Source organism: Acipenser ruthenus, chromosome 1 (genome assembly GCF_902713425.1).
Source record: "Acipenser ruthenus chromosome 1, fAciRut3.2 maternal haplotype, whole genome shotgun sequence".
NCBI classification, from domain to species: domain Eukaryota; kingdom Metazoa; phylum Chordata; class Actinopteri; order Acipenseriformes; family Acipenseridae; genus Acipenser; species Acipenser ruthenus.
The window spans coordinates 100983872-101007329 of NC_081189.1; the positions used below are offsets into that span (position 1 = coordinate 100983872).

The following is a 23458-nucleotide window of genomic DNA, read 5'->3' on the forward strand; positions in this document are numbered from 1 at the left end:
TTTAAGTTCTCAATGAATTATGTTAAAAGGCACCACTACGTTTTTATTGTCTGTTCTAATTTGTATTAACACATAATATGCTGGACCCTTAACCTTTAACTTTATAAGGCCCAAAATGGCTCCTGGCTGAGAGGGGGAATTGCTCTGAATATTGTATTCACTTTCAGTACCGTACATAACTGTATTCTGTAATTATCTTGGTCAATAACGGGCAATAATCTGTTGTTTCCAGGATTGTACACTTTCAGGTATTGGCTTCAAGTTTGATTCTCTTGTTGTACATACTCTGCTTGACCTGCTTTTTTGAAGGTAATGGTTAATTCTGTGTTAAACGTTAACAATAATAGTTTATCAATGTCTTTATATCATAGATATGGCACTGGTCCACAAGGCAATCGTGTATTAAGCTGCGTTAGCCTACAGCGTGGTTATGCTTTTTAAAATGGAATTTATACCACGTAATTAATATGCTTCATCTGCCATTGTACTGAATAAGTTGTTCAGGCAGCCCGTATCATGTTAACAAATATAATGCACAGTAATATTGAATTTACATTATGTGTGAACATTGAACAGCATTTGTAACAGATAGTACATCCATGTTTCTCTGTTCTTGCAGTAGCTGAAGTAAAAATGCATGTAGAAGTACCTCTTTCTGTTGCCTGGTATAGTAAGTAGAAGCTTTAGCTGAAACAGAAAGCACAATTAATCTATGTGCTCTGAAACAATGGTGCTATACTTCACAGGCTCTTCTCTTGAAACACCCATCACTGAACTCCAAATACACCAAAATTAAAATTCTGGGAAGCACAAGGATTGAGTAAAATACATTACAGCTAGTAGGCTGCAGAGTGTGGAAACAAAATAAATCTCAAATGTGTACTTTGTTACACAAGCTGTGTTTGAAGCAGCCTGTACGTATTTCACAATACAAGGATTAAGGACTGGACATTTAAGGTAGAGCTAGCAAAGAAATGGGGGCACTGATGGTTATATTTTCCCTACAGACAAAACAAAGGAATCAAACTAAAGGTAGGCCAAAACCTTTTTTTTTTTTTTTCGTTTGCATACTTCTTCTTTTGGGAATGGTTTGCAAAGAACAAAAACTTTGAGAAAACTTGATTTGTGTTACGTTGCAGCAAAACAAAATCATGTGTACCAATGTGGTGGGAGTTTTTCAGCATTCTATTGTGTATTGTATTCATGTTTTGCTCAATGGGATGGAATGTAAGGATAATCATATGTTTCCTCTTATTTTTAAAATGATGTCCAAGTAAAAGAAATATGGTAGTATGCTGTTTACCCTATTGTATATGCAATATGTATATGGAATTAAGAAGAGTTGAGGAAATAATTGGGATTATGTGTGTTAGATACGTCATGATCTACGATTAGAATGATGACGTGTACAAGCAAGCTGTTTTAACTAACAGCAATTGTGGATTCATATGTATTTGCTGCTCTTGTGTGGGAAAAGATTCAGCAAAAAAAGTGAATGAAAATATTCTGCAAAAAAACATGTGAATTTCAAGTTTAGGAAATAGGTTTGTAATGGGTCACGCTCACACTATCCAATTTTTTAAATGCGTGGTGACACAGGTTCAAAGTAAAATAAATGGGAACCGGGTATCTCTCCCTACAGTAGATCATAGGCACAGCTCTGCAAAGTATGCAGCATTTAGAGAAGCACCGTTTTGAGCAATAGAACAGTTTTAATAGTTCAGCAGACATGCTTTTGGGGGATTGCTGCCTAATAATGAGCTACATTTCCCTGAGCTACGTGTCTTGGTTTTTCTTTATAGACCCAGTAGGTGGCATCTTTCTAAAGGTTGCTACAACACTATTCTGAATTCAACACTTGTTATTGTCCTTTATGCATTACGCAAAGAGATTGCAGTGAGTATGAATCCAAAAGGGTATGTTCTCTTCTGAGTAGTATTGACAGATATCTTGAACAACAACGTATAGTATTTTATCATGTTTTCTAAATCCACGTAATATAAAAAATAACATGAGCTGCAGTGCATTTTGAGAAAATACTTCATCTCAGTGTTTCACTTCGCTCTCGTGGTTTATGATGTCACATAACCCCTCAAATTATATTTTCTTGTAATGCACAGCAGCCCGTGTGAGTGTGTGTGTGTGTGTGTGTTTATATATACAGTGCCTATAGAAAGTCTACACCCCATTTCAAAATGTTCACCTTATGTTGCCTTATAGCCTAGAATTAAAATGCATTAAAATAGTTTTTTTTTTCATTTATCTACACATCCTACCCCACAACTTCCAAGTGAAAAAATATTCTAGAAATTTGTAGAAAATTAATTAAAAATAAAAACTGAAATAGCTTGGTTGGATAAGTGTCCACCCCCTTGTAATAGCAATCCTAAATTAGCTCAGGTGTAACCAATCGCCTTCAAAATGACACACCAAGTTAAGTGGCTTCCACCTGTGTTAAATTGTAGTTCCTGTAGATTCCCTCTGCTTGGTAGTGCATTTCAAAGCAAAGACTCAACCATGAGCACCAATGCGCTTTCAAAAGAACTCCGGGACGAAGTTGTTGAAAGGCACAGATCAGGGGATGGGTCTAAGAAAATATCAAAGGCCTTGAATATCCCTTGGAGCATGGTCAGAACGATTATTAAGAAGTGGAAGGTACCACCAAGACCCTGCCTAGATCAGGCCGTCCCTCCAAACTAGATGACCGAGCAAGAAGGAGACTCATCAGAGAGGCTACCAAGAGGCCAATGGCAACTTTGCAAGAGCTACAGGCTTTTATGGCCAAGACTGGTCAAAGTGTGCATGTGACAACAATATCCCAAGCACTCCACAAATCTGGCCTGTATGGTAGGGTGGCAAGAAGGAAGCCATTACTCAAGAAAGTCCACCTTGAATCCCGTTTGAAGTATGCAAAAAAAACACATAGGAGATTCTGTAGCCATGTGGCAAAAAGTTTTGTGGTCTGATAAAACTAAAATGGAACTTTTTGGCCTAAATGCAAAGCGTTATGTTTGGCGCAAACCCAACGCAGCACATCACCCAAAGAACACCATCCCTACTGTGAAGCATGGTGGTGGCAGCAACATGTTATGGGGATGTTTCTCATCGGCAGGGACTGGGGCACTTGTCAGGATAGAAGGGAAAATGAATGGAGCAAAGTACAGAGAAGTCCTTGAGGAAAAGCCTTCTGCAAGAAAGCTGAAACTGGGATGGAAGTTCACAACCCAAAGCACACAGCCAAAGCTACACTGGAGTGGCTAAGGAACAAAAAGGTAAATGTCCTTGAGTGGCCCAGTCAGAGCCCCGACCTAAATCCAATTGAAAATTTGTGGCATGACTTGAAGATTGCTGTCCATCAACGCTCCCCAGGGAACTTGACAGAGCTTGAACAGTTTTGTAAAGAACAATGGTCAAATATTGCCAAATCGAGGTGTGCAAAGTTGGTAGAGACCTATCCCAACAGACTCACAGGCGTAATTGCTGCCAAAGGTGCTTCCACCAAGTATTAACTCAGGGGGGTGGAGACTTATCCAATTATGATCTTTCAGATTTGTATTTTTAATATATAATTTTTTTCTCAATAAAAACTTTTTTCCCCCTTAACAGTGTGGAGTATGGTGTGTAGATAAGTGGCAAAAAATCTTCATTTAAATGCATGAAACTCTGAGGCACTGACACAACAAAATGTGAATAAAGTTAAAAGGGGTGTAGACTTTCTATAGGCACTGTGTGTGTGTGTATATATATATATATATATATATATATATATATATATATATATATATATATATATATATATACATATATATATATATATATATATATAAAATAAAGTGCTGGGAAGAAAATGTGATAGCAATGTGATTCAAAGACAGCTTTCAGCCTAAGTTGACATTTTGCAAGAGGAATGGTTAGTCTTGATAGGCAGTTACATTACTGCCTTCTGGTGTTTACAATGATGGTTGACAGCAAGCTGGGTGTGTAAAAGAAAAACAGGAGTGGCGACAGCTGCCTGCTCCCACTAGATGGAGAAAGGCAAGGGACTCACAGATGTATATCCTATCAATCAGCCACGTGGACACATTTCCTATGACTCACAGCAGCAGAATAAACTCCACAGCTGTTCCTGTCTAGTACCATAGTCTAGTACCACAGTTATGTATATGGAAATGTATCTTTCTTAAGTTGCTGTATAAAGTACAGTATAACACCGTCCAGTAACAATTGTGACAGATGAATTAATGAAGAATGATGGGTGGGGCATTTGCTGCATCTTAATCCACATAGCCTGTGAACCCCTGCTTATCTTGGGTATTCCTGAGTCCTTTCCAAATATATACTGTATATATACTTGGCTATCCCTGCCAACCACCACCAACACATGAACCCCAACACTGGAAATAAAGTGTTGGGGTTTATGTGTTGGTGGTGGTTGGCAGGGATGGGGTTAATTCCTATCACTGCCAAATACATGTGAGAACGTGGCTGTTCCCAAATTAGATAATTGGTGCTAATTGGGAACAGCCACATGATATAAAAAGCGATCTTGAAGCTCCATTAGAGGAATACTACCAGAGAGCTGAGAACAGAGGGCTAAGGCTAAGGCTAAGGCCTGAGAGGAGACCTGTGGGGAACCTTATGACAAGGTACAGGTAATTAAAATACACACATTATATATATATATATATTGTAGCGGTTTCAGGGGTTGTGTTGTGGATGGACGTTATGTGCCTGCGAGGTTTCTTTGTTTTTTGGCTGCCAGGACCACGGACAGCAATGTGAAGTATTCCAGAGGCAGGACCACGGACAGCAATGTGAAGTATTCCACAGAGGCAGGACCACGGACAGCAATGTGAAGTATTCCACAGAGGCAGGACGACGGACAGCTCAGTGGAAACTTCTAGACTGCAGCAGAACAGCCACACCTGTCTCCAGTTGTAATCAGAGCCAAACGGCAGACAGGTGATACTAATCAGTTGCTCTATTTAACCGCGCCCTGGATTTCTTTCTTGGTTCTTTTTGATCCCGGCAGGTGAAGGAGTGGGAGATATTAGAGAGAACGTGTACTGTGGAGAAGGAGGTTGTACAGAGAGGAAAATATAATTACAACAAGGATTGAACACTCAACGACCAACTAGGACTGGACTGGAGAACCCGAACGGCACTTGGACCCCCCTCTGTATGAAAACGACCCTCGGTAACAAACCCCGGCCTGAAAAGACAACGCTTGAAGGACCTCCCACTGGTGGCGGATTATTTACTTTGTTTGTTTTGATTTTTATTTATCAAGAACGCTGCCAAAGCCTGAAAATAAACACTTGGACTTGTGTTGTGTGGCTTTATGTGTAAACCCCGCCTTACAACAACTCCCCTCCCTACAATATATATATATATATATATATATAATGTGTGTGTATATAAACAAAGAAAAAAAAGTAAAATGTATTTGTTACATTCTAGCCATTTTATCAATGAAGGTACAGGTTCATAATCTGGCATTGTTTCTGTGAGGCCAGTGGCATGAAAAACAGTGACAAAAATACCTCTTTTACTTGAGTAAAAATACTAGTGTTTAGTGCTTGCCCTCAGGGCTGACTTTTTTCTTATTCATGAAAAGCACTGCGTGGATCCAACAGGCTTCAGGAGAATGATAAATCAGATAATGCTCCAAATGATGCTACAAAAGCTTGATTCCTGCTTTAGTGTTGCCGTCTGGCTTCGTAATCTCGGGCCGCTTTAAGTCAGGCCAAGTTTTTCATCTCGCCTCTCTAAACTACAAATTCATTGACTTTATTCAGCATGTAAAGTGAGTGTGAATTGTGTGAACTGTCACTAAATGAATGAAATTGTTTTACATGCTAGTTACTAAAAGCACACGCATGCACAGGGGCAGGAATTCCTGCTGATTTGCTTTTTTGTCTGATTGGGTGGGACTGTGTGAAGCAGGAAGAGATATTAAATACTGTAAATAGAAACTCAACCACAAGGTTAAACGAAAGAGTGCAGGTGAGTGTGAAGTTCTCTATAATGACGGAATTGCACTATTTTGATATTTAACATAAGGTAATTTCAAGCAGTAAGGTTTTAATACATGTTATGATGCTCACCGGATAGAATCACCACCACAATTAAAAAATGTAGTCCATTTATTGAAGCCGCTCCAGCAATCCACATTAATTTTACTTGTTGATTTAAAATCGGCTGATTTTAGAGGCGAGTTAAAAAACCTGACCTTTCTTAATGTGTCCCAAGATTATGAAGCCAGGTGGCAACCCTATCCTGCAAACTACAAAGTGTTGGCTCAAAAGACAAGACATTTACTTTGGATGTTGGTAGTGTAAATGTTATCTGATGTAGCATCAAGACTACGTATTCCTGTTAAATACACCAAACAGTGCATGTTCCCCATAGTACAAGCCTTTCAAACCACACTCGGAAAGAAATTCACATGTTACTTACACAGGAGGATTAAACAGTGGTTAATTAAAAAGAATGATTAATAAAAAAAAAAGTAAAAAAAAAAAAAAAGGATTTACTATGAAAAACAGTATTCATAAAAACATTGCATTTGTTTAAATTCATTGCCTGTTTATTCAATAACACCAGAATGAAAACAAATTGTAGGTAGAAGTTATAAAAAGTAATATAAATAGAGGGATATTTCTTTTCTTACATGTAGAGTTTACTATTGAAGTAGTGTGTTGCAATTATCCGGCAGTACACAGGAGGGCAGCAAAGACTGTGTTAGATTGAAGAATCAGTGCAGTGTGTGTGGGTCATTTGCATACTGTGAGATTTAAAAGGTTAAAATGATATTAAGAGGGAGGGGAGTTGTTGTAAAATAGAGCCCGTTTTCTGACTGAATAGTTGGATCTTGGTCATACAATGAAAAAGGTCATACTTTAATTCCAGGATTGCTGTGTGATGGGCTACCTCCAAGGTTAACTAGTTCTAACAGGTTTGAGTACACTGTCTCCTGTTGATCCAGCTAACAAAGCCTATGGGAGATGCCTGGTTTGAATACAAGCACCCAAAGCAATGCAATTACCATAATTCTGCGTTTTTAAGCATGCAGTTCCCTTGCAGTAAATAAACAATAAAAAATAGCTACATTTTTAGTGTCAGTTATAGAACCAAGTGGTATCACAAGTCATTTACCACACAGTAGTGTCTTTATCGAGAAGGTACTATTGCGATTAGATAGAAAGTCATTTTCTATGTATTTGTATTTAAAGCCTGGTACCTTTCTGGTGAAAAATGTAAATAGTCCCAACAAGTTTAATGAAACAAGATTATTAATATGCAGTCAAACACAACAACTTTATTTAAATATAAATGAGCAATGTGCTTACTAGTAAACAGAATCAGGTGATGGTAGATTAAAGATAACGCATAATGCACAACTCTCAAATGCCACACCATAATTGGCTCCTTTATTTGTGTGACTACAGTACTTAAATGTTCCGCTTTGAATCATCCAATTGTGCCAAGTTTGATTCCAAATTGTAATTAGATAGAAATGACTTTAACCTCTAGCAAAGTCACAAATTGATGTGAAGGCAATATCTCTATGCAGCACGACGAGGATGTATTTTACCTAGGAATCCTTGCTCAAAGAACCTTGTTTTTTACAGATTAATTCTACTTTGATTGCATTGAAACATTGCTCCCAGTGGTACAAACATTGGTTCCTTTATTAAGGGCCAGCCTTTTCACTACCATTTTAATAATGAAAACACAAAAAACTGATTGTGGTCCACCTACTTTTAGGCATTGCCTGCTCTTTCAGGCAAGATCATTGCAGCTCATATCTCAGGGTTTCAAAACTGATTGGAAGAATTCTAATGGATCACCAATCAAAACCAATTTTGATGGTCTAGGTCAGGAGTGAAAAAGTCACATCAAGGATGCTTTTCTCCAGTAACACCTGATTTGAAGGTCATTTGACATCTTTCAGTTATCCTAATATTTGTTTTCTTATCTTTAATGAAACAGAATGATTATTCTGATTAAAGAGCAAGTTGGTAGTTATTTAAAATGTCAGTGTTATATTTGTTATATTCATGTTTAATATATGTATCAGTCAAAAAAAATAAGTGAGGCAAGGTTAGATAGTAAATATGACTTGATATAGTTTGTTTAAATATAGCTGACACAGCATAAGTAAATAAATAAAAAAATGTTTTTGAAGTTCATAACACAGTTATCAACTCTCCGTGTGGCTTGCTGACTGCTCCATAATCCAGTTTATATCCGTCATATTTGTTTACATCATCGAGTCAGAAAGCAGTGATGTTTTAATCACCATTTTAGTGTTTGTAGCATCTTTCGTTTGTAGTATTTGTCATTTATTTTCTGTTAAGTCACAGAATCAGTGTTTCAGTCATTTTCTCTTGTGAGGAGTGAAGATGAAAGGTGTTTCTTTGAAAATGGGCTGGACTGACAGTGATGTGAACCAATCACATGACAGATATAAGACTATTGCCCGGTGGTGTAAGGATGTTAGGGCAATAGTTCAATCTATTTTTCCTATGATGAGGTTTTAACCAGTCACAGGCCAGAATTTCCTCAAAACTTTGATGTAAAATATTTTCAGCTGTAAAATATGGTATTTTATTGGTACCCAATTTATAGAGCCACGTGAAATTCTTTTTATTTTTTATAATTTCACAAATGTCGTTTAACCACCCAAATAGATGTATGTCAATAATAGCATAGTATACATCATGTTTTAACTACATACATATTTTTTATTAAACATTATCTGATTTTATTTTAACATTTTGACAAACAGACCTCGCACAAAAAAATAATTTAGTTACCATAATGTCTCATTACCGGCAGTAACGTTAACGTACAGTCCCCTACTCTTTACAGTATTTACAGTAAATAATGCCCATGTCCTCTATAAAAATACAATAAGATAACATAAACAAATATATACTTGCACTGCCCTACTATGTGGGGCTGTCATAATAATTGCACATACATCAATCTACCCATTTAAACAAAACAAACAAACAAAAAAAAAAGATGGGATTTGTATTTCAATCCTATTGCGCTGTAGCAGGGCTCCAGTATACAAGAAGCTTGGAGTTTCTCAGTATTTAAACACTGAGCAAAGCAGATTCATTCATTCAAATTCATTCAAAACCAAAACTGCATTTGCTCCAGTGCAAAGTTTGCACCACTTGAAATAAAACAAAGAATTAGAATACTAATACAAAATACAGATGAACCAGTTTTATATCACCTCGCTTAATATCATACCCCGTTTTATTATCACAGTCTTTGAAAAACCACTCGCCATGCACCACAGGTTCTTTGAGAAATTACCTCTCTTAATATCATCTCACAAACCCGCTTATTGTCATGTTGTGTGCAGCCTGTCATATGCTGCGTGGACGGACTTTACTAAGTAACCACAGGATATAATTAATTTCCAGCACAACTAATAACCAATAATCATCTTGGCTGATAAACTGATATTTGGTGCAGCTAGGATACAGTTCAGTTACAAAACACCAATGTCACCAAATTAATATAGTCAGTCTTATACAAATGCACACAAAAAAAACAAACTGGTAGCTCTCATCAGTCAGACTTTTTTAGATAACACAAACTGTTTTGTTCCAGTTAATGATACAAAACGTATTTGTCCTTGTAACAGAGATTGAATGGTGCTTGGTGTTAGATCTCCCTCTCGACCTGTGAGGGCACTGTGTAACGGGAACAGAGTACCCTTAACTAAATGGCACGACATTTTATTCCGTAGGTTAGGTGGAAGTTGGTCACTTAGGAAAGGGGTGCAGCTACGGTATCCAAACTCAATGACCCAGACGGTAAACGGTGTGGCATCCGAGGATTGGAGGAGCATATGCGCTCGTTAACCTAGGGGTCATGAGCAAGGATATAAATAGTGGACTTAGTGTACGTGATCTGTTCCTTGGTAAATGGTTAGTGTTGAAAACCTACAAGGAGTCTGTGTGCTTTTTCATGAACCGTGAGTTTTGCCTTGTGTTTGTTAGTGTTTTGTTAACTGTCGTCTGTTTTTTAATAGACTACTAGTTGCACGATCCGGAGCTGTAGCGAAAGCCAGCATAAACCTGGACATCACTTTCACCCCTGCATTTCACAGAGAACTGTATTGCACCACTTGTACGTATTCACTATCACTAAGAACTGTGTTTTGTGTTTAGTGTTGGTGTGTAAAACTGGACTTTTGGTTATGGGTCAAACCCGGGGAATTACAAATACTGAGTGATACACGCCGCTGTATCACTCCATCATTATTATTTACAGGTGTTTGCCATAAGGCTCTGGACATTTGTTAATTAAATCAATAAACACAATTGGCCGGCCGCCGCCCGGGTGAGGAGGGCTTAGGTCAGCCAAGGTGTCCTCGGCTCATGGTGCACCAGCAACCCCTGTAGACAGTCCAGGCACCTGCGGGCCTGCCTGTAAGTTGCCTGGAGCTGCGTGGTCCTCCGATGCTGTAGCTCTGAGGTGGCTGCATGGTGGGCCTGCAGAGTGAAAGGAAGAGGATGGCTGATGGCACTCGTTTCAGAGTACGCATGTGTCCGTCTTCATCTCTCCTGAGTCAGTGCAGGGGTTGAAATAAAATAGAATTGGGGAGAAAATAAGAAATAAGTGGCCATTCCAAATTAAAAAAATAAAACACTGCTCTTTAATTCACAGTTTTATTTCACACTCGTAATGTGTTCATGATCTGCTTTATATCACAAATTATGCCTGCACAGCAATCATGAGAAAGCGTGTTCATCTGTGCAAGCAAACAAGCCATATTTTTCCCAAAAGCAATAAACAGCTAATGATGCTTAATGACTGTACCTTTCGACTCCCATTCCAGCCGACAGTTGCAAAATCTGCACATTATTTTGTCACCATCAGCTGCATACATCCCCTTATGCTCAAATTCTTTGCAGCATTGTTTAATTTATGCGCGCTTTAGGCATTTTAGAAACAAACACCTGTTCTCTTCCATCTCAATTTTATTTCCCAAACGACTCTCTTCAAATTACACATCTACGCAAGTGCTAGTCAGAGCTTCGTTTCCCTTCAGTCTGTGTCTGTGGTAACGGTTGAGCCTTGACAACTACAATTGCAAGCATTTATTTAAAGTGTTTTCCGTATAAACCTCACAATTTAAAAAAATGTCACTCTGTTTGTTTTATAATTATTGTTCATGTTATTTCTTTTATATATTTGCATTTCGTTTTATATTTTGTGTTATTTTGTATTTGTGAAAAACTCGGGGCTCAATTTAGGTACCCAATTTAGAAAACCGCACGTCTAAAGTAGCCAAAGGGACGCACAGCCAATGTCTATTTCTATGTTAAAAAGCCACCCCCTCCAAGCTTGCGCTCGGAGCACAGAGATAAGGAAATTGCAGCGTTTGTTTTAAAATTATACCACTTTGCATTTATGGATATGCAGTTCATGCGTCAATTTTAATTCTAAATAAAAACAAACAAAAAAATGGCAACCGGGAAAAGTGTCAAATCCACATTTTGTAAATGTTATAAATAATTGCTTACTTTACCACACCATCATGACCTTCCCCTGTCTAAAAGGAAGTTCACATAAATGATAAAATTGCAGGCTACTATAGTATAGTAAAAGACTAAACATATCTGGTGCTGACAATGTTGGGCTGTATAATGATTGCTGTTTCATAGTGACATACAGCAGATTTAAATACAGTGGAAAATTACTAGACACTTGAAACGCAAAGCAATCGCAGTAGACTTTGCTTAACATTCATAGAACAGCAGACAATTGGCAACTGACTCAAATTAATAAAAAGATTTCTAAAAAGTCCACTAAAATGCATTAATTTGAACTGACGCAGAAGCAGTTGGTTAATTTGTTCACCCCAAGATTGGTGTAAAGGTATTTTATTTCAAATAATATTTTGTGACTAGCACTAATTCCCTGATTCTTTTTATATAAATTAACTTTACCTGCAAAACATTTGACATGTTGTCATATAAAAGCATTATTTTGCAGCAGTTAAATACAGATTTAATATTACATTCATACATTTGGATTAAACTAAACAGAATCTAAACACGAGTGACATAAGAATCCATTAATTAAGTAGTGATTTGACGCTGGTCTAAAATGGCATTGCTTAAAATGGGGAAAATAAATAAATAATACATGAATAACTCTTTTTTTTTGTTTAATATTGTACTATTCAATATGACAGTATTGCTGTGTAAACTGTGTTTGTATTATAAGTACACAACAAATTATGGTTACGGTTTTGAGGGCAAGTCGCGACTCGAATTTGGCTTCTCTCTTTCCTAAAAAAAAAGTAGGGCCTTATTCATAAAGAGTGTTTACCAGGTGTTAAACTTTAGATGTGGCAAAGAATAATGTGTGCAAATTGGAGTTAATTGTCTGGCTAATTGGGCTTTCAACAACATTTAAATATTTTAGTTAAATACATCTAAATGCGAGAGGCACTGTTTACCTATGTTCTTACAGATACAAGTGGCTTTGCTTGCTGTCAAGTGTAATCGACTGCAACTGCACACTGGTGGATTAGCTGGTGATGTATAGGGTAATGCCCTCCCAGTTCAGTTTATTTCACTGCTGAAAAGCAAGAGTGCAATGCTGTTTCATTTTTACACCAACATCGTAATAAGCAGCCCTACACTGACCTAGGATACAGCAGGTACGCTTAGATGTCAGAGGATCAAATAACATTCAAATGTTGCATTTGATTAGTTCTCTGCTTCACAAACACATTATCAACTGATCAATGGTCAATCAAAGTCTGATTATTGTGGCAAGTGCTGGGCGTCGTAACTAGCTTGATCAAAAACTAAATTGAAATACACAAATATAATATTTTCCAGTTCTGTCAATTTTGTTTTCTTTTTATGACTAAGGCGAATAAAACTGGCTTGTTTTGTGCTGATGTCACAGTCATACCTTCTGCAGATACTAGCTCTGTCAGCACTGCGATTGCCCAAACGTTCGCAAAGTACCAGCTAACTTGGGAAAATGTGGCCTCGACTTGCACAGATTCTGCTTCGTCATACATGACAAAATTTGCCAGGGACGTTAATCAGAAACCAGAACTGCTATGCATCATGTTCCACATGTAAAGTGTGTATACTGAGAATTTAATTTTATGATTTTTACCAATGTTTACCAATATAAAATAAACTCAGAAAAGTTTCTGGTAAAAATTTAAGATAAAAACCGAAAATGCGGAATGCTAATTATGCATAAAGAAATGGCTTCAGTCTTTTCAAAAAAGCCCCTAAAAAAAGTGCACAAAACTGTTATCAAAGTCTGGTAGATGGAGGAACATTTATTCCAAATTGCCTGTAGTCTCTCTCAACCATCAATTCTGCAAGTCAACAGCAAAAAAATTAAATAAATACGAACCGCTCAGCACTTTAATTTTTAGGGAGGAAACCTCAGGAAATCCGTGGCTGAGGGCAGCCCTTCCTCCAGGTTATTAGCGGTCAACTCCCGTTTCGGCCTCCCAGCGCTTGACTGAGCAGCTGAAACAAAGAATCGACATGAAAGAATAGCACACGGAGCTTTTATGCGCTTGCTGATGACTCATTGGTTAGGGGCGGATTCTCCTTTGTAGAAAAGCAACCAAGTTTACAATTTTACGCAGTTGTGTACATGTTAAGTTCATATAAACTATTTATTTTTCTAGTTTGTTTGTGTTAGCCCCCTTAGCAACAATGGCTAATCCAGCAGTTGCAGTTGCAGTCGATTAGATTTGACTGCAAGCATAGCCACTTCTGTCAGTAAGAACGTAGCTAAACATTGCCTTACATTTAGACACGTTCAACTAAAAGGGTGTTTGCATCGATGTTTGAATAGTGGTTTAAGTCTTGTTGAAAGCCCTTTTAGTCAGACGCAATTAACTCCAATTTGCATGTAGATAACTCTTGGTCTAATGCTAAATGCCTGGTAAACACCCTTTATGAATATGCCCATTTGGTCTGAAAACAATCAAGTTAGTAATGAAAACAATCAAGATATTATAAATATTCCATGCCACTACAATGGGTGGATCACAAAAAAAAACCTGTATCCCTCTATTTGCAGCCTGACAGTTACAAAATGTTTAATTTGACAAATTAGATGACTTGGAATTACTTTTAGACATGATTTCCATTACATGAGAGTAGGTGTTAAAACCTCATGCTGATATTGGACTCAGCTCTCGCCAAGATAAGCACCAACTAAGACATAGCTTCTTTTACTGTAAACTAATTTGTAAACTAATTTGATCCATCTGTGTTTCCTTCCACCTGATGATGTAGATATCCTTCTGCTTGGTGTTGAGGGCTGAAGTGTAATGCTGGCTACAGTCTATTTTGCCTCCCTGCTTGTTGTCTCACTTCTTCCAAACAAACTGTGTCCTTTATGTCCCCATCATACCATCTCCCAAGACTTTTCACAGGATTTTCAGACACGGTTGGTGTTGCCTCACCGTTAATATAGAACAACTTATCCACTACTTTACCTTTAATTATAGAGATGCTCATTGACTTAGTGGGCTTAAATTGCATTAGTGCCCATTCAGTGTTATTGATTAGTTTGCCCAATAACCGATTAGTGCAGGCTACTGTTGTAGTCATGATTGTCATGGCATCCACGTATGCTCTAATTGGTGGCAGTCATATTCCAAAAGCCCTGTATTAAATACAGGGTGAACATTACAAGGTTTAGGGATTTGAAATGGAGAATATTTAATTGGCATCTAATATCTACTTTCTGGTAGTGGTGCAATCAGCACCTTTATTTCGTATTAGATGATTGTATAGACACTTATCAACCATAATATTTTTCAAAATAAAAAACAAACATTAGGTTTTTTTTTTAACCCTTTTGTGGTCCATTTATTATCTGTTTTAAACGTACTTTTTTTCACAGTAAAGCAGGTTTAAAAAGGCACTGCATATCAACAAGACACTCAGTACTGCATCTCCAGCCCTGCCACGCTGTATTTTTCACAAACCTCTTCATAGTAGTGCATACCTATAAATCATCTCTTGATCACTTGTTTTATCACCAAACTCCTCAATAATGCGATCCAAGTCATTATTTTATTAAAATAACATCTCAAAAAGCTCTGCAAATGTCAGTGATTCTTTGAACGCTGAATGCAGAAGCAGCTATCGTTTGTTTATGTCTGTGTTATCTCTGTGGTGCTGGGGCTATGTGTATTGCTCAGATCTGCCCCGTTCTTTTCGGCTTCTCTCGGCTCCTAACGGTCTCACTCGGCCATTGAATGGTTTTCTCGGCTTTTTCCTGAGAAATGACTAGAGACCTGTTTTTTACGTCTTTTTGATGATGTTGTACAGGGTCCGATATTGGACCGGAAAGGGAAAATTGTAATGTCGGACCAGGTCTGACATAGGACCGCAAAGGGTTAACAGTAGATCCAATAACTAAAAACACTGTTGTGCATAATAGTTAAGTATACGACTTCGGCACAGTGATTTTTAGTACATTTCACGGACAAGAATTCATGGAAAGGTCAAGGAAAGGCCACCAAATAATGTAGGTTTAGCTACATCAACATACAAGAGATTTTAAATAGTACACCAAAACCAATAATTTAAAAGGCTTTTGACTGCTGACAAATTTAAATGTTACTTTAGAGTACAAAACTTTCACACCAATGTAACACACTTTTTATTATTTTTTTTTTTTAGAATACAGTACTATAAGATGCAGGTTTTTACACTGGCCGCATAGCGAAACACACTGTCTGACGTAAATGTACATCTCTCTCTCTCTCTCTCTCTCTCTCTCTCTCTCTCTCTCTCTCTCTCTCTCTCTCTCTCTCTCTCTCTCTATCTATCTATAATATATATAAAATCAGCATGTCAATTGTTTTTATTACCATGTTAAATGAAACGCTATATATTTGTTCTTCAATAATAAGAACGAGACATTTAAATTTGGTTGTTTCTGAGTAACTTACAGAGCACTGCCCCTTTTAAAAATGAAAAAACAAACAAAAAGAGTTGCAAAGTCAAATCACACAGGCAGACACCGTGTCCAAGAAGCGGGGAATCACAAAGATCAGAAAAAAAGGACTACAAAACAGATAAAACCTCTCGTTTTAATCTACAGTTTGCAGGAAATAAAGTATTTTGTTTAGCAATGTTTAGTGTTAGAGAAAGTGAGTATTTATTTTCAACAGACTACTTGGGTACCCTACATTGTATGAAAAAAGTTTCAAGAAATAAAATGTAAGTATTTAATTAATAATCTTTGAAGATGCAAACCCACTTTTTAGTTAAAAAAAAAAAAAATAAGCGCTGTATGTATGTGAAGATCACAACTGAGAGTTTACAGTAACATCCGATCTGTGTTCATTTTCATGCTCGTTCAGCTACAAAATAAAAATCTCATTCGCTGACCTACTTAATAGCTACACAAATGCTGTGTGCATACACAACCAAACAATATAGATCGCAGATTTGTAATGCATGACATACTGCATATTTAAGGAAATAAAGGCAGTGCCTAACAATGTGTTTTTATATCCACATCCAAGATTTCACAAACTTTTGTTCAAATTCACGATTTCCGTGACCTCCATGACTAAATTGTATCCTTAATAATAGTTAAACAAAAAGGCACAACTTATATTCAAATTAGATCACTTTATAAAAAAAAAAAAAAGAAAAACAAAGGACTTGAGTTAACAACTGAAAAGAATATGCATGCGTTCGCATCAGATGTCCCTTTTAAAATTGTAATAATAAAAAATACTATATTTTAACAGAAGTAAATTCTATCTGAACTATATGGTTATGTCCAAAAGCAAAGTATTTGAATTAATCTCACAAATCCTGACTAATTTTAACTATCATACTAAATGCTGCTTCTTTTTATAATATTGCCATATAATCCAAACACAACGTGCTTTGAAACAAAATTAGGTAAGCCATAGAATTAATTGATTAAAAAAAAAAAAAAAAAAACAGAAACGTATTGCCTTAATTTTTAAATCAAGATAATGTGAATACAATAGGCCTGCTTCTGATTTGGCTTGTCCAACGCTAATGTATAGGTCTAAAGTGTGTATCCTAGCAACACGCTTATCTACCATACTAGCACTAAAAGAAGCGCAATCTCACACACTCAAGGTTTTAATGCAAACTGGCAACAGAAGACTTCAAACTGGTTCTAATTTGATGCATTGATTCACCAATATGTAATTGAAACTCGGGGGAAATTCAAGGGCATATGAGCAATAATCGATTCATCGATTTAATTGTTGCACCCCTACTTTCTGGTAACTATATACAAATTAATTCACTATAAAATTTGTGGCACTTTACTATGTGTCAAGTGTTTTGCTTCTGACTACACACAATATTCAGCTGTCAGTGTTAATTCTAGAATAAATAATTGATGTTCCACACGCTCTATTATTGCTAATGAAAATGTTGTCATCATCATTGGCAGAGTTGCTAAGGCAGTGATGCACTGCATTGTATATTGTATGTGGTTTAATATGCAATAAATTCAGCCAGGTGAAACAGTTTAATACATACCCACTATATGCCAGAAAGAATAGCAATTTCAATTAGCATTTTAAAAACCTGAATGTGGTCGGCAGATTAAACTGGACAGATTAATTAGCAATTTGTCTCATACTGTGTTCAAATGTTTTTTTCAAAACAGGACTGAACTATGCAGATAACCTTTCACTCAATACCCTTTTCTGTCCGGGCAAACAGGAAAAATTACTTTTTATTTTATTTTTTTTCTTCACATCCAAAAAATATTATAAATGCTAAATGGATCCTCTTTCTTCTGTGTGCTTCGTAACAATGACCTGATGTGTTTTCACCTCTGCTATATGATTCTTCTATATTTAGTTTAAGATCATTTTTAAGCAAATACAATAGTACTTGCTATCAAAATATAATAAGTATAGTGTTCAAACACCAAAGAAAAGTATACCCAAATTGACCAAAAACTAAACAAAACAGTTCATGCCTAGTAGCGTCTGCCACCAAACCAGCTAAATTAGACTCTTTGATACTTAGCAATAAGCAATCTTTGTTTAAAATGTGCCATTAAAATACATTTTCTATGCACAATAAATTACAAAGTGACAGTTTGATTTAAGGTTATTTCTACATAGAACGGAGAAACAAAATCACACTTACTGCATTGTATCATTTCTGTGAAACGGCTTTAAGAAATAAATTGTTTTAAACAATGCGGTTTCACATTCATAAACTTCCTAATGTCATGGACCGCTGCTTTTACAGAGTTAGCTCTCACTGCAAGTGAGGAACAGTTAAATTGAACAACAGATGGAATAAAATGAAAGAAACCTGTTTACTGGAAATGATTGCTTATAATTTAGTGGGTAGACTCATGCGTCTGTCATTTTCTAGCAGGGTTCTTGGCTATAGTCCTATTTAAGCCATCTTGCTGAGTAAAAGAAACCTTAAAGTATAACTAAGATATTCAAAATGGATCTTAAGGCACTGTTTCAAGCACTTTAGTTATTGGTGTAAATGCTTCATATACAGCGGTTTGGAGAGTTAGAAACATAAGAACATAAGAAAGTTTACAAACGAGAGGAGGCCATTCAGCCCATCTTGCTCGTTTGGTTGTTAGTAGCTTATTGATCCCAGAATCTCATCAAGCAGCTTCTTGAAGGATCCCAGGGTGTCAGCTTCAACAACATTACTGGGGAGTTGGTTCCAGACCCTCACAATTCTCTGTGTAAAAAAGTGCCTCCTATTTTCTGTTCTGAATGCCCCTTATCTAATCTCCATTTATGACCCCTGGTCCTTTTGTCTTTTTTCAAGTCAAAGAAGTCCCCCGGGTTGACATTGTCTATACCTTTTAGGATTTTGAACGTTTGAATCAGATCGCCGCGTAGTCTTCTTTGTTCAAGACTGAATAGATTCAATTCTTTTAGCCTGTCTGCATACGACATGCCTTTTAAACCAGGGATAATTCTGGTTGCTCTTCTTTGCACTTTCTAGAGCAGCAATATCCTTTTTGTAACGAGGTGACCAGAACTGAACACAATATTCTAGGTGAGGTCTTAATTATGCATTGTAGAGTTTTAACATTACTTCCCTTGATTTAATTTCAACACTTCTCACAATATATCCGAGCATCTTGTTAGCCTTTTTTATAGCTTCCCCACATTGTCTAGATGAAGACATTTCTGAGTCAACATAAACTCCTAGGTCTTTTTCATAGTTCCCTTCTTCAATTTCACTATCTCCCATATGATATTTATAATGCACATTTTTATTGCCCACAGTTCTTGATAGCTGGCATAGAAATATCTTCAATTCAACTGTTTCTTTAACAATGGAGAAAACTGACAAGCATGCTATTGTGATTGATTTATAATATGATAAAAAAAAGTTATGTAGCTTTTTGAGGAGGGTTTACAACAAACTTTTCTGTGGCCTGCGGTGGGTGTCATTGTATTTTAATTGAGGTGAGGCTTTGCTAATATGGAGTTTAATGAATGTTAAAATTAAAAATACATTTGGGACAAATGGTATAATACAATAAATATAAAATAAACATACTGTTTCCCATATAGCAAAGCAAAATAGCACAGCTCTTCGTCTCAGCATTGACCTCTCCACAACTAGGGTTTCTGTATTGGTAGGATCAACGCTTTCATCCCTGCAGACCAGTTTTCGATCCACTGCATAACTATATTCAGCAAAATTCATTCTATCATGGCGTCTTGGTTAGTTAGGGCCAGTCATCTCTTATAATACAACTTACTTTTTGGGTGATGCAGCAGCCTAAAGATTTTCTACACATGTCCTTCTCTGAGGGATGTCAAAAACAGGCCTACAGCCTTGGATGCTGGCCCTTACTCCAAGGGCATTTCTCCGCGAGCCAGTGGCAGAACCTTGGCCAAAAACATAAGATTAGGCTGGTCAAATGTTTTTTTTTAAATTTCAACAACCAACCCCCAAAATAGTTTATTATCAATAGCTTTTACTTAACCTAAACATCTGAAATTATATATATATATATATATATATATATATATATATATATATATATATATATATATATATATATATATATATATATTTTTGTAAATATGTATGTGTAAGTGCTTTTTTACACACACAATTTAACTACATTTCCTGCCCGGTGGCCATCTTGGATTTAAGTTTTGCATTCTACTGACTAGCTTTCAGAATTAAAAAAAATAAAAAGATGTGGCGCTAAAATATGAAAACTTTTCATTGGAAAAATTCACTCCAAGCTAGATTGATTTTAAATTGAAAGATTTTTATTTTTTTATACTACAGCCTACCCCTAAAAACACATCTGTCACTCTGCCAAGACTGTCAGGAGGCCCTGGCACTGAGACAGACACTGTACTGCAAAAAAATGCATAAGGCGTCATATTAAATGCATGGGGTTTGTTTATAATACACAGTGCCATGAAAAAGTATTTGCCCCCTGACTGATTTTCTGCATTTTTGCACCTTTTTCACATTGTATTTGGTCAGATTTTTTGTGGGTTGTAGTAGTATATAGAGGAAGTCTGAGAGAAAAAATGACACCAAAGTTTGGTGCTTCTTTCATTTGTTTGGTGTGCAAGGTAATCAAACATGCAATCTTCAGGTGTGAAAAAGTTATTGCCTCCCCTAGTCAACTCAACCCAATTAAAGGGATCATTAGGGTCAGCTGTTTGAGTGCTTTGGTTAACAATCAGGCCTGATTTGGGCCAGCCATGCCCAATATAAATCTGACTAACTTTGGCCCTTACCATCACAGTGAAGTTGTCAGCACACATCATGCCACGAACAAAAGAAATTCCTGAAGACCTCTGGAAAAAAGCTGTTGATGCCTATCAGTCTGGAAAGGGTTACAAAGCCATTTCTAAGGCTCTGGGGCTCCACTGAACCACAGTTAGAGGCATATTGTCCAAATGGAGAAAGTCTGGGACAGTATTGAATCTCCCCAGGAGTGGCCGTCCTGCCAAAATCTCTCCAAGAGCAAGACGTAAAATTGCCCAGGAAGTCGCAAAGAACCCTAGAACAACTTCCAGGGATTTGCAGGCCTCCCTCGCCTCGGCTAAGGTCAGTGTTCATGACTCCACCATCAGAAAGACACTGGGCAAAAGTGGGATTCATGGCAGAGTAGCAAGGCGGAAACCATTGCTCACTAAGAAGAACATGAATGCTCGTCTCAAGTTTGCCAAAAAGCACCTGGATTATCCTCAAGAGTTCTGGAACAATGTTCTATGGACAGTCAAAAGTGGAAAAGTCAAAAGTGGAACTTTTTGGCCGACATGGGCCCGTTAAGTCTGGTGAAAACCAAACCCTACATTCCACAGTAAGAACCTCATACCAAGCATGGTGGTGGTAGTGTCATGGTTTGGGGATGCTTTGCTGCATCAGGACCTGGATGCCTTGCCATCATTGAAGGAAGCATGAATTCTGTTCTGTATCAGACAATTCTACAGGAGAATGTCGGGCCATCCGTCCGTGAGCTGATGCGCAGCTGCAGCAAGACAATGATCCGAAACACACAAGCAAGTCTACATCAGAATGGTTGAAGAACAAGAAATTTAAAGTTTTGGAATGGCCTAGTCAAAGTCCAGACCTAAACCCCATTGAGATGTTGTGGCAGGACCTGAAACGAGCAGTTCATGCTCAAACTCACAAATGTCACTGAGTTGAAGCAGTTCTGCATGGAAGAGTTGGCCAAAATTCCTCCACGGCGCTGTGAGAGACTAATCAATAACTACAGGAAGCGTTTGGTTGCAGTTATTGCTGCTAAAGGTGGCGTAACCAGTTATTGAGTCTAAGGGGGCGATTACTTTTTCACACGGGGGCATTGGGTGTTGCATAACTTTCTTTATTAAATAAATGAAATATGTATCAAATTGTTGTGTTATTTGTTCACTCAGGGTCCCTTTTATCTAATATTAGGTTTTGGTTGAAGATCTGATAACATTCAGTGTCAAATATGCAAAAATACAGAAAATCAGACAGGGGGGAAATACTTTTTCACGGCAATGTATATTATTATTTTATTACTTAGCAGACGCTCTGATCCAGGACGATTTACAATTGTTGAAAGCTATCACATTATTATTTTTAGAAACATAACGTATTATAGCACGTTTTAAAAGGCATTTATTTGTTTGTTACAAAATTATAATTATACCCATTATGCAATATTTTTTGTAGTATTTCTTAGGGGTCAAATAGTCATAATAATAACAATGTTTTACATGTTACTAGCCCAGTGTCTGCACTATCTGAGCTGCCCTGTGACATTTGACCAGTCATACCATTTATGTCACTGCTGTCAATCGCTCGTCTGCCTACAAGTGACAAAGTAAAGATGTGCCTTTAAAATTTATCCCACGTATTTAGTGAAGTTTCTACACACACTAATCATTCTATTTATATACGTGCATATAGCGCGTTTTGAAATACTGTTCATGCTGCACATTTCTAATATCGAGACTGAAGTTACAATTTAAGATGTTATAGACTGCAAGAGTTACATATCGTTGTTACTTCTGGCAAATGTATAGATCTCATGCATCACCCCATTTGTTAATAATAGCATATCTAATTCTGCACAAGACAGGTAGGAGATTTTGGAATGAGACATTTTAATGTTTCTTTTGCAGTTATATAAGGAATTATGCTAGGTGTCTCTACCATATGACAAAGTGAATGGTATGGTACGCTGTTTATCAACCCAAAACGTCTAGGAAGCACCATTTGGGTCATGCCATTTTATATCCTGCACTTCATAAAACATATTAAGTGTGTGACAACATAGTGTATTATTGGATGAGAATGTGCTGTTGTAGCTTGCTATAAGTTGTTGTAACAGTCATTTTTGCTTTAATCTAACTTAATAATTTTGACAGTTAATTATTGTTCAAAATATTCTTGATAGTTTAACTTTTTTAAACTATTCATACCTCATCTCTGAGGAAAGACATTTGCCTTTGTACTTGATCTCAGTCTCATAATACAAGCATATCCCAGTACTTTCTATTGATTAACTAACTCAGTCTGCTTTGTGCAATGTCTGTATTTTCAGTATGAATGATAATGGTAAAATCAATACAGTTCAAATATCTTGAGGCTTTTATGATTAATCACTTTTGTTTGAGCATTTCTACAGGTATATAATCAATAGCATTAACAGAGCAATGCATTGTAATTAGGGGTGTGCAGAGAACCCATTACTGGTACTCGGAATCATACTTGTACTTGGAAAACCAATACTCATACGAATATTCATACTCAGATGACATCATTGGAAGTGGTCCAGAATTGTATACAGATGCATCTCTGGCCCTAATTTTCATCCAGAAAGTGACCGGCTAATGTTTATTTAACAAGGATTATTTGAGTGTTTCAAAGTCCAAATAAAAAAAAAAATC

General features: G+C 36.9%; 1 protein-coding gene across 5 annotated transcripts in view; it reads left to right on the top strand.

Annotated features, from left to right (window-relative positions):
* Positions 1 to 23458, top strand: part of kcnip4a (potassium voltage-gated channel interacting protein 4a) — a 353710-nt gene that overhangs the window by 163665 nt on the left and 166587 nt on the right. Inside the window, exon 1 of one of the 5 annotated variants that reach the window (XM_034034348.3) lies at positions 924 to 1032. The exons of the other annotated variants lie outside the window; for them this stretch is intronic. Within the exon in view, the coding sequence (XP_033890239.2) occupies positions 975 to 1032 (58 nt within the window). The 5' untranslated portion in view covers positions 924 to 974. Of the gene's footprint in view, positions 1 to 923; positions 1033 to 23458 lie in introns of those variants that run through there. 5 annotated transcript variants of the gene reach the window in all.